General features: G+C 33.9%; 1 protein-coding gene across 12 annotated transcripts in view; it reads right to left on the reverse strand.

Moving 5' to 3' along the window:
• LOC102820955 (calcium/calmodulin-dependent protein kinase type II subunit delta-like) overlaps nt 1-12,927 on the reverse strand; it is a 416,134-nt gene that overhangs the window by 65,779 nt on the left and 337,428 nt on the right. For 7 of the 12 annotated variants that reach the window (XM_006872238.1, XM_006872247.1, XM_006872241.1 and 4 more), the window contains exons 10-13: nt 6,478-6,600; nt 5,637-5,720; nt 5,126-5,168; nt 1,702-1,739 (exon numbers count right to left, since the gene is read on the reverse strand). In XM_006872238.1, the coding sequence (XP_006872300.1) occupies nt 1,702-1,739; nt 5,126-5,168; nt 5,637-5,720; nt 6,478-6,600 (288 nt within the window). Of the gene's footprint in view, nt 1-312; nt 346-1,701; nt 1,740-1,859; nt 1,875-2,541; nt 2,588-5,117; nt 5,169-5,636; nt 5,721-6,477; nt 6,601-12,927 lie in introns of all 12 variants that reach the window. The other 5 variants (XM_006872248.1, XM_006872244.1, XM_006872240.1 and 2 more) reach the window with 4 other exon arrangements.

Genomic DNA, 12,927 nt, shown 5'->3' on the forward strand with positions numbered 1-12,927 from the left:
TCACTTCTCCGTTAAACAGACAGATTAATTATGTTTATATGTGAAGAGAAAATGTTGTCCTTTTAGAAGATTAAACCTGTTAATAATATGTGGATATAGACATAAACATTTTATGTATTTAAAAATTCAAGCTCAAAGAAGAATAGTTAAAAACAAAAGTACGGTTAAGTGTTTTGGTACGCGAGTAACACTGACCTTTAAATGGCCCTATACTCAATATTCTCCACTTACACTAATTTAGTTAAGTAAGCTTTTTTATTCCTAAGTGTAAATGTCCATAGGAGGAGAAATCTAGCAGATAGAGATCCTCACCATCATCTGAACACTCGAACTGGACTTCCTTTTCTGAATTGACCAAAGAGAAAGGAAAAGAAAAAAAAAAAAAACATGACCGGTTGAATTTATAATATCAAAGCATGGAATACAGAATAATCTTGTCTTTAAGGAGGAGCTATAAGTTGGCGAGGAGAGAAAAAAAAAATTGGGAGTGTTTCTTTCTGTATAAGGATAGAAGAGATGGTATTTCAGTAGGAAGTGTGAGCTCTGCATCAGGTGAATGGTACAGAAAAACAAAGCAGAAAAAATAATTCATAAATTTTAAAAAGGCCACATTTTCACCAAAGTATTATTGGATAAAAGACAGACATCACTTGTCATCATTGAAGTCTAAATACAATAAACTTAGCAGAAGGAAAATAAAAATCACAGGTTAAGGAGAACAATTGGTAAAAGGCCAAAGACATCCTCATAGAAATCACAAATGCATAGTCACTGTGGAAAATTCCCAAATCGAACACAGACAAATGGTGAAGAAATGACTGGGTACAAACATAAGAAATGACAAATGATTCTCAGTTACAGTTTCAAAATGAGCTGACTGGGTCAAGTTCAAATGTTAGAATAGTAACTAATTCCAAGAATGCTGAAGTGTAGATGAGGAATTATGCATCTGCCATTGGAAGAGAAAGAAAAAGATTAAAGAAATAAAATATTTAGGTGAGACTCTGAGAAGATAACACACATAATGTAAATATAAAGTTACACAGTCAGATGTAAATTCTCATGAAACCAAAAAGAAGCAGTAGAAAATATGCTATTGTATTACTGATTGGAATTTTATTATTGTTTAGAAATCCAAGAAAGTCAAAATATCCTGCCATTATCTTTCTTGGAATGTTTTTCTAATATCTCATTTCCCTTATACATATCTCAATACCTTATGATATAAGCACAAGTACCACTAAAACCCTGGTAAACACTGTTCAAGCAGAGAAATTTAGTAATTTGACATTTGATTCCAGACTCAAAGACTTGGATTTTTTTAAGGTGATATATATATTTCAGTGGCTGTGGCCTTTAAGAACACAGCATAATAACTTGGAAAGGCATTTGGTTTTCACAGATTTTTAGGTCACCATGATAGCTTCAGACTACAGTAAAACAGAGAGGATTTAGATTCAATTTCTTTAACAACTCCACATATAAGTACAAATTTCCTTGAGTATTTGATATGTAACCAAATAGACGAAAGTCTAATAATTCTTGGTATAAATGTTAGTCATCTTTGTGCGTTAAATTGTTTCATAATTCAATCTGCACCCTTTATTATTAACCACAAAAGTACTAGTTTAGATTTAACATTTAAAAATTATTCAGCATCTGAAAGTCAGAAATGGTTTGGGAGCACCTATTTTAACTTACCTTTACTCCATCTGGTTTCTTCAACAAACTCTTGGCTGCTGCAAAATGAGAGGAGAATCATTTGAGTATGCTATTCATAGACACAGTTAGCCAGGTTGTTGCTTCTTTCCAGCATCTCTGTGATTATGGCCAACATATGCCAAGTTATCAAGGTCAACACTGATGAGCGAGAGCTTACAGGACATTGAAATTCAGTATCACTTTTCTTCATTTTGCTGTGTCAAATTCAGAACTACATTTTTATTTAGTTCATTGTATATAATTGAACATTTTAACGGTTGGACTTTATTTCACTGTTGGTTATGAAAAGGATACTGGAACTTTAACTGGACTATACTTTTGTAATCCAGAAAGTTGATTTCAGTCTTCAGACATCAGCTCACAAGTTGTATTACATGTTCATTCATACCACAAGTATGGTGACCATGTCAGTTCTGCCATCTAAGCCCCACCTTCTATAGGTTTCAAACACACTTAAAAATTTTTGCTTTGGTTAAATAATATCTTTATTATACTTTTGAAATCAGACAGTTGATTTTTTATTAAAAAAACTCTAGAACTGTATTTAAATGAAATATTATTTTATGTTACTAACCTAGAGTAAATTTTAAAACACTTGTCTATGACCTTTAAAATGGTATTATGCATTTTTTATATTTCAAATTCAGAAGTCAAAGCTTCATAAACAAAAGCCTTATGCACTGAAAAAAAAAAATTTAGGTAACATTAAAAACAAAATGAAATCTTCAAATTAGTTCAACTAAATTTGAAATCCTAAAGCATATGATCCTATTGTTGTTGTAGTTAAGTGCTGTTGAGTCGATTCTGACTCATGGCAACCCTGTAACAGTTTCCAAGGAGCAGCTGGTGAGCTTGAACCGCCAACCTTGCAGTTCAAATGGCTTTGCAGTCTGGCGCATTAACCCCCAGCACTACACCAGGACTCCACATGATCCTATAAATAAGCTTTATTTTATTAGAAGGGGAAGTCTTTATAATTCCTTGTTACTGAACTTCTTGAATTTATTAAAAGTGAAGTCATTCTTTTAAAAAATATATACTTATGAATGGAAACATATACAGTGAACAGATAATATTATTGTCAATGACAATTAGTAAACCAGGTGTAGAAAATATGAAAACGCAGGACAAAATACACACTTACGTTTCTACTTGAGGTTGATTTTATATATACATATATATAAAATATATTGGAATAGAATTTGGCATTTAAAATGGAAATATGTAGCTATAATAGAACTGCATGAACATGTAATTTCCTGACATTCATTTGATTAGGACATTATTTTGTTATCACTTTGATATGACTTTAAATTTATTTAAAAGATATAAAAATGTTATTTAGTTAGTCTTTAGCAACAAAGCTATTAATTTACTATTAATTAAGATCGTAAGACATAGTTGCCTTAGATACAGTACTATTTGCCTAGAGCTAAATGTCATATTAAATAAATTCTGTGGCAGTTAATAGGTTAGAAAGCAAACTTAGAATAACTGGAATTGCAATAGCAAGCAAAGAGAAGACAATGGTTCAGGGTAAGCAGGGATTTGGTCTGGGAGATGCAGAGATGTCCCTTTGGGTTACTATTCACCTTACCTCACAAGAAATACATTCCACATAAAGGGAGAAAAGAAAAAAAAAAAAAAAACAACTTTATAACCATATAATTGTGGACAAATTACTTTAAAGAGCATGTCTGGCAATGAAAGAGAATGAACAAAATACTCAAAAGTAAAATGCAGTATCAACTACAAGATGTAACCAGTTCTAATGTTATTCAGCTGAAGTGATGGATTAGAAAAAAAACAAAGTTTGTTTTTCATGCTAAAACATTAAGAAACAATATCAAATCCACGTATTAGTCATGAGTTTTTAGTTTACATAATGATAAAAAAAAAATGTGAGGTAAACAAAAACTTCTGTAGATGGGTATATATATTAATAAAGGCCCAGTTTATGCCTGAGTGTAGGTAAACACTTTAATAAAATATATAATTTAATTATGGAGATTAATTTGTCATTAACAATATATATCATATAAATCTCTTAGTGACTCACTAATTATTGGGCCATAGTGAAGTATTATTTGAATATAGTATTTATTAGTCAATATTTAATGAGATGACATTGGACTCACCCATATAAATGTCAACAATATTAATCAACTGTATTTAAGACAGGTAACTAGACAAAGGCAGTAACAAAGTTTTATTACACCAAACACATTAGACAAAATACATACAATCAACCAACACCGTCCCTCTCTTTATAACCATTACTATATTATTATTGTTGTCTAATAGTTCAGTGGAGGCTTTGAAAGACTTCCTATGGGTTCACATTATCTATAACTAAATGCACAGGGGGGAACAAGTGAATAATTTAATACAATTTTTAAAAATTAGACATTGGCTACGAGATTTGAAGAACACATGAAAATGATGTGATGGACTGTTAACCTGACTGAACTACAAAATCCAAGCTAAGGAAGTAGAGCAAGAAATAAATAAAGAACTGAAGAAATAGCTGGACAAGTTGATGTTGCCGATCACTGTTTACATCATAAACTCAAGTGATAATATTTGAGTCATTAGTCATTTAACAATTGTTTCAAGTACAAATGGCTAAACAAAAAGTTTAGTGAGCACAGCTTTCTTACGCTTTCAGTCAATAGTTTCCAAAATTTGATTTTTGGAATCCTGGCTCTTTAAGATATTCAATCAAAGATGGGGCTTCCAAAACTTCAATAATTTCTGTTAATGATACATAATTTGTTCTGTTTGGAGAGGCACTCCCATGATAAATGAATTGACTTCTTTTAACCAACTTGTGTTCACTATGCAAGTTGTAAAAAATTTGAGAGTACACCAATGATACTATAATGCAGAAAGAACTTTAGCCTAGAGAAATGGTTATCTCATGAATGATCTTTTAAAAACATTGCTTAATAGGACTCCCTTTGAGACTGAGATGAAAAAGTGAATTCATAGTTATTACTTTATGCTATGTCAATTAATCTAATTCTTATATGAAATGCAGAGCTTCAAAATGAGGAACCACATATTCGCACAAGTTATGTGCACCCCAGCAGAGATGACAGATGAGTTACAAGTCTTAGGTTGGAACTGGTTTTTTGGCGGGGCTGCCTGAGGCATTATTTTGAGGAGCGAAGCTACAGGAAACTGAGGGAAAGATCACCCAAGTGGTTACTAATGGCAGCTACAGGTGTGGAACAAATCCAAGCCACACATTTTTCTTCTCGGAACAGTGTTTTTTTTTTTTTTAATTACTATGTATATGTTTTAAATTCCTCCTCTGTCTCAAAATAAACACATAAACAAATGAAAAGGACTTCTAAAGATTAGAGCAGAGGATGAGGAGCAGAATTCTTAACACATGTACCTGAAAAATTCCTCGTAGCCAGCATAGTTGTCAAGATGGCACCCTGTCAAAGGAAAAGTAATGCAAAATTAATGCCACCTCTGAGAATCTTTGACTTAACAAATATATAGCCTTTGACAAACAAATCTCTTAGTCTTATTTTTAGGTAAGGGAATTTTGTTTGTTATTGTTACATGATTTCCTGAGAACAGCAAGCTTATATCTCTAATAATGTCAGGACTGTCCTAATGTGTGTCACCAGATTCATATTATCAAATTGCACAGCTGTTTTCCACTGAAGGGCGGAACAACAGCACACATTACCACAACAACCTTAGCTTTTTCATTATAGGTTTAATTCCAGTATATTTTCCATTTTTTCTAAAAACCATGTGGGGCGGGGCAGTTCCGGAGAGGCATAGTATTGAGGTCTACACATTTAAAAGCATTTGCTAAAACTCATTTTCATTACATAATACATCACTTCTCTCTTACCAAATCTACTTCCCTACAGAAATGCAACATGTCTTACCTTTAGTTTTCTTCTAGCATTAAATTTCTTCAAGCAGTCTACAGTCTCCTGTCTGTGCATCATGGAAGCAACGGTAGAACGTTGCTAGAAGAAGAAGAAAGAAAACAAATACTTAATTGATCATACTTATGAGCACACTAAACATATAGCAACTTCAACCTGGTCAAATCTTTATTAATGGTATCTGTACCAGTGCGCAATTACAAAAGTTACCTAATAATGAGAAAGAGTGATTTTTGCCAAGACTAACATGCAAAACTTAGTTTCTAGAAAGTAAAGAAATGGATAAAAATAATTTCCTAAATGATATTTATTTTGATGTATCTTATTCATATTTTTATTGTACTGCCTTTTTTTTTGTTTTCTAAGCACCATATTTTGTTGCTGTAACATTTGACATCTATCTCTAAAAATTGAGTAGCATCTCTAAGTTTATCCCCAATTTCACACTATTTTTCTTAGCACTTCTACAGCATATTCAGACTACCATGACCATTACATTATGCTACTAAAGCTCTGATTCCTGCTTTCAAACGTCATTCTCAGTATCCTTTTCTTAACTTCTATACCTAAGCAATATCAATAACTAGGGTGGGAAATGCTGGTTCCTCATATTGTAGGCAGCATATATTTCACAACTTATTTAAAATGGACTTTATTATGCAAAACGATGTTTTCCATCATTATAAAATATATTTGGCTAAATAACTTCCATCACACATATCGTCATTCTGGGAGTAATCTTCTGATGCAAAATTATTTTAAATCTATGCAAAAACATTCTAAAGGAGAGTTTACTTTTCATTTTAGCTCCTGGGGTCTTTGAGGAAGTCTCACTTACACAGATCCATGGGTGTTTCAGTGCCTCTGAGGCTGTGATACGTTTGGCAGGGTTGATAGTGAGCATTTTATTTATGAGGTCTTTGGCTTCAGGAGTCACGGTGTCCCATTCTGGTGATGGAAACTAAGGAAATAAAAATTTACAAAAAGTTTAAAAAGTAGACATACACAGTGAAACAGGGAAGAATAGAAAATATTAATCATTTCCATATGTAGTCAATTTCTTCACAAATGTATTTTTGCTGGGAGTCCACAGAAATATAGACACTAATATAGATATGCCTCTTCTCCAAATATATACCTGTATATGAGGGGACTTTAAAAGCTTAAAGAAAAAGGAATTAAAACATTGTGGGATTTTTCTCATAAACTTTGTGAAGCCTCCTCATATATATTGAAGAATAGTAATTGATAAGGGACAGACAAATGTATTAGATTAAATTCCGTATCTAGTAGATACATATCAACATTTAGAAAAGTAATTTAACCTTTGGTTCTTCTCAAATTATTTCAATTTTGATCTCAAAAATAAATTTTATATAATAATCCTTATAATTATTTGTAGAAGCCTGGTGTGGCACCATAGGCTAAGCATGTGATCTCAAGGTCATTTTGAATTGCCAGGTCGGTGGTTCAAACTCACCAGACATCCCCATACAGGGTCGTTATGAGTTGGAACCAACTCAACGAGCACTTAACAACAACCACATAATTGTAAAAATCAATAAAAACTCAATGCCATACTATTATGCAAGGTTCAAATAAGGAATTACATATGTTTACAACTCATGTACAACTATAGTAAAGCTAATAAATCAGCATCAATTCCTATAGTGGTATTAACTGTGGCTTCTTTGTATTTGAGTAAGAAGGAGTCTGAGGCTACAGGAACCTAAGCAGGATTTCATGCAAACTCTTCAAAAAGGATAATTTACCTAATTACAAATTTCATCCAAGGAAAGCTCATAAGCATAAGCAATCTTCACAACTTCTATTAGTAATTCATTTTGATATTAATATTTCATTAATTACAGAAGATGAAGTTCAAAAAGTTCATGGAATAATTCCATTACTTTTAAATTTCATTTTCTCATTAACTTTTTGAAGTCCCCTTATAAAATATTTCAAACATAATGTGGTAACACTAGCTATTAAGTTCTCTAGGTTAATTTTTTTTTTTTTTTTTTTGGTTTGAAATGATTCTTTAAACTTACTTTCCCATAATTAGCAAGTTAAGTTTAAATACTGCTCTTGATAGGTTATGAAAAATTTATATCACATTCATTGTTAGAGTATCAAGCCCTTTATCCAATTTGTAAATTTTTATAGACAATTTTGAAAAAGAAAGTCATAAAGCCATTATCACTGTATCACGGAACTTCAATCAGTCCCCTTTTAGGAATTATAAAATGAATAGCTTGTGACTCACTGGCAAAATGAAACATGAGAAAAGTGATTATGGATTCTTTAATACCTATGAATGTTTTTTGCTAGTTTTACAATTCCCATTATAATTCAAGAAGTTTATTTTGGGCAGTTGCAAACATTTACTAATGGCTAGAAACTACTGAAGAAACACTCAGGGATGCTTCTCAATGCTGTTCAGTTTGTATGATAACAAACAAGAGGCTAGTTCAATCTGGAGAAAGGTAGACCTTTCCTCATTTTTCTAATGTTCACAAAAAGACTCCTGCACATTCACCAAGCAGAATATCTGCAGGACAATGTTGTCCCAAGGGTTGCTTACTCCCAGTTAGGAAAGAAGGTGAATGTAAACAATAAGTTGGTCCAATCAGTCTGGATAGACAGAATGGAATGCTTGGAGATTCAAAGAATCTACATTTTAAAATTCTCATGACATACACAGTCAAATTTACTGTGAAACATACAAATTTAACAGAGATGCATTGAAAAGATGAGCCTTAAGACCTGATAAAATATAATATAGACTTTTTATATTAACCCACCTGTCAATTATTCTCACTTCCAGAAAACATTTGTAACTTGTCCACAGAAGGTGGACTTGTCACTGCCTATTCTCCAGGTGCTCCACTGTAAAAAAAATACATGGAAAAGCATCCCTGGAACCTGCACTCTGCTCTTCAGAAAGCTCTTTGACATGAAACCAGAGGAAGTGGTAAATCACATACACAGAAATATTTATCAAAGGGGAGTAAGTTACATCGATGAGAACAAAGTTAATTAAGTCATGAAAAGAAAAGAGAACGAAATCCTTACTCTTCAGAGTCAGAACTTAATTCATGTTCCAATCATACATGCCGACATTCAAATATTCTATTTGTAAATTAAATGTATTAGAATAATGATTTTCAAATATTTTTCAACTACACGACATGCCCTTCAAATAACAGCTTACAGTACAGAAGTCCATTAGGTCAACAACAAAGTCAAAACTGACATAGTAGAGGATGTCACCAGAGTAAGGATAAGGTTTGGCAAAATCTGGCTCTCTACCTAATTTTAGTGTTCCTGAGCTAAGAATTATTTATTTGCATTTTAAATGGATAATTATAACAAAACAAAACAACAACAAAGATTATGTGACAGAAACTGTGTATGCCTACAAAGTCGAAAATAGATGTTGCTGTTGCTGCTTTTGTTAGATGCCATCAAGTTGGCTGCCATCATAGTGACCCTACATACAACAGAACAAAACACTGTCCAGTCTGATGCCATCCTCACAAATTTTTGTTACACTTGAACCCATTGCTGCTGCTACTGTGGCAACAGTGGTCCATCTCACTGGTGGTCTTCCTTTTTCTCTTTGACCCTCCACTAAGCATAATGCCCTTCACCAGGAACTGGTCTCTTCTGATAAAATGTTCTAAGTATGAGATATGAAGTCTAACCATCCTGGCCTATAAGGAGCATTCGAGTTTTATTTGCAACACAGATCTGTTTGTTCTTCTGGCAATCCATGGTACTTTCAATATTCATTTCCAACACCATAATGACAATGCATCAATTATTCTGTGGTCATCCATATTCATTGTCTAACTTCCAGATGCATATGAGGTTACTGAAAATACCACAACTTAGGTCAGTGGCAAATCTGCTACACAAGACCTTTTTAAAGTGTTGAAGAGCAAATATGTCAGCATGAGGACTAAGGTGCACCTGACCCAAGCCATGGCATTTTCAATAAACTCACATGCATGTGAAAGCTGGACAGAGAATAAGGAAGACCATAGAAGAATTTATGCTTTTGAGTTATGGTGTTGGAGGAGAGTATTGAAGGTGCCATGGGAATGCCAAAAGAACCAATAGATCCGTTTTGGAAGAAGCGCAGCCAGAGTGCTCCTTGGAGACCAAGATGGCCAAACTTCATCTCTCACACTTTGGACATATTGTCAGGAGGGACCAGTCGCTGGAGGGACAGTCGTTTTCTGTGGTAAAGTGGAGGGTCAGAGAAAAATAGGATGACCCCCAACGAGATGGATTGGCCAAGTGGCAGCATCGATGGACTCAAGTGTGGCAACAGTAGCGAGGTTGGCCCAAGATTGGGCAATGTTTCGTTCTGCTGTGCGTAAGGTCGAAATGAGTCGGTACCAACTCGATGGCACCTAACAACAACAACGACAACAAGGTCAGTGCACCTGTACTCAAACCTTTTTTGCCTAATGTCTAATGCCTAATGCCATTTGATTTCTGGACTGCTGCTTTCAAGGGTGTGGATTGTAGAGTGAAGCAAAATGAGTTCTTTGACAACTTTAGTCTTTTCTCTATTTATCATAATGTTATTTATTGATCCAGTTGTGAAGATTTTTGATTTCTTTACATTGAGATGCAATCCATACTGATGGCTGTGATCTTTGATCTTCATCATTATTTTAAGTCCTCTTCACTTTCATCAAGAAAGGTTGTATCATCTGCATGTCGAAGATTGTTAATGAGTCTTGCTCCAATCCTGATGCCATGATCTTCTTCATATAATTCAGCTTCTTGGATTATTTCCTCAGCATACAGATAGAATAAGTTTGGTAAAAGCATACAGCCCTGGCATCTTTCCTGATTTTAAAACATTCAGTATCCCCTTGTTCTGTTCAAAAATTACCTCTTGGTCTATGTATAAGTTTCTCATGAATACAATCAAGTGTACTGGGAGGCTCATTTTTTTTTTTTTGTAATGTTATCCATAGCTTCTCGTGATCCACAAAGTCAAAAGCCTTTTCATAGTCAACAAAGTACAAGTACATATCTTCTGGTATTCTCTGGCTTAAGCCAAGATACATCTGGCATCACCAATGATATTTCTAGTTTCATGTCCTCTTCTGAATCCAGTGTGAGGTTTTGGCAGTTCCCTGTTGATTATCTTCATCAAAATTTGACTTGCATGTGATATTAATGATATTGTTCAATGATTTCTGTATACCACTCGATCATTTCTCTTTGGAACAGGACAAATATGGATCTCTTTCAATCAGTTGACCAAATTTCTTGGTGTAGAGTACCTCCAGTGCTATAATATTTCAATTTGTATTCTGTCAAATCCTGGAGCCTTCTTTTTATCCAGTGCCTTCAGTGCAGCTTTGGATGTCATCCATATCATAGGTGCTTGTTTATTAGTACTTTTTGAGATGAGTGAACAATGATCACTTATTTTTGGCACAGTGACTATGTGTATACCTTTCATCTTATTTTGATGCTTTCTACATCGTTCAAAATTTTGCCTATAGAATCCTTCAAGATAGTAACTCAAGGCTTGAATTTTCTGTTCAGTTTTTCATCTTGAAAAATGATGAATGTGTTTTTTCCTTTTGGTTTTCTCACTCCAGCTCTTTGAACATTTCATTATAATACTTGACTTTGTCTTCTTGAGCTGCCCTTTGAAATTTTCTGTTCAGTTCTTTTACTTCCTCACTTCTTCCATTTGCTTTAGCATCTCTGCACTGGAGAACAAGTTTCATAGTTTATTCTAATATCCACTTCGTCTTTTCTTTTTTTCTTAATACCCTTTTGCTTTCTTCCTGTGTGATGTTCTTGATGTTATCACATAGCTTTTCTGGTCTTGTGTCATTAGTGTGTAATGTATCAAATCTGTTCTTGAGATGGTCTTCAGGTGGGATATGTGCAAGGTCATATTTTGGCTCTCATGGACTGGTTTAAATTTTCTTCAACTTTAGCCTAAACGTGCATATGAGCAATTGATGATCTGTTCTACAATCTGTACCTGACTTTGTTTTTATTTATGACATTGAGCTTATCCATCATCTCTTTCCACAGAGATAGTATTTTCAATAGCCTCATACACAATTCAAACCCAGCAGTTACTTCTTGGAAACCCTATACAGGGTTGCTATGAGTTAGAACAGACTTGATGCCACAAAACAATAATAATATGCTTGTGAAAATAGGAAGATGAATAAGGAAGAGTGTAGAAGAATTGATACATTTGAGTTATGGTGCTGGAGGAAAATACTGAAAAGTACCATGGACCACAAGAAGAACAAACAAATCTGTGTTGGAAGAAGTACAGCCACAATGCTCCTTAGAAGCTAGGATGACTAGACTTCGTCTCTCATACTTCAGACATATTGTCAGAAGGGATCAATCCCTGGAGAAAGACATTATGTTTGGTAAAATGGTCAGAGAAAAAGAAGAAGATGTCCAACATGATGGACTGCCACAGAGGCAGCAGTAATGGGCTCTAACGTACAACTGTGAGGATGCACGTAGGACCAGATAGTGTTTCATTCTGTTATTCGTAGGGTCACTATGAGTTGGGGCCAACTTGACAACACCCAACAACAACACAGCACAGATGTAGTCACTTTGATTCCTGTGTATTTCATCTGGTGAGATTCATGTGTTTAAACATTAAAAATTTAAACAACCTTGTATGATTTCTAAAAAAGATTGCAATGAATAAGTCATTGGTTTTTCAAACTTATCATGCAATCTTTAGCATCATTTCATCAAGGCCTTATTTTTAAGTATTGACCCTCCCTCTTTGTTTCCAATCTTCACATTCCAATCACTAGCAATTATCAACATATCTTTATTGCATGTTTGATCAATTTCAGACCAAAGAAGTCACTAGAATTCTCAAGTTTTCATCATCACTGGTTTTAGTGGTTGATGTGCAAATCTTAATAATAGTGGTATTAACTTGTCTTCCTTGCAGACATATAGACATTATCCTATCACAGACAGCATTGTATTTCAAGATAGATCTTGAAATGTTGTTTCTGATGATGAATGCTACTTCATTCCTCTTGAATTTGTTGTTTCCAGCATAGTAGCCCATATGACTGTCAGATTCAAAATGGCCAATACCAGCCCATTTCAGCTCAATAATACCTAGAATATCAATCTTTATCAGTTCCATTTCACTTTTGATAACTTCCAATTTTCCTAGATTTGTTCTTTGTACCTAATAAGTTTTGATTATTAATGGATGTTTCCAGCTATTTCTCCTCATTTTGAGTTG

The sequence above is a fragment of the Chrysochloris asiatica genome, unplaced genomic scaffold (assembly GCF_000296735.1).
Source record: "Chrysochloris asiatica unplaced genomic scaffold, ChrAsi1.0 scaffold00188, whole genome shotgun sequence".
NCBI classification, from domain to species: domain Eukaryota; kingdom Metazoa; phylum Chordata; class Mammalia; order Afrosoricida; family Chrysochloridae; genus Chrysochloris; species Chrysochloris asiatica.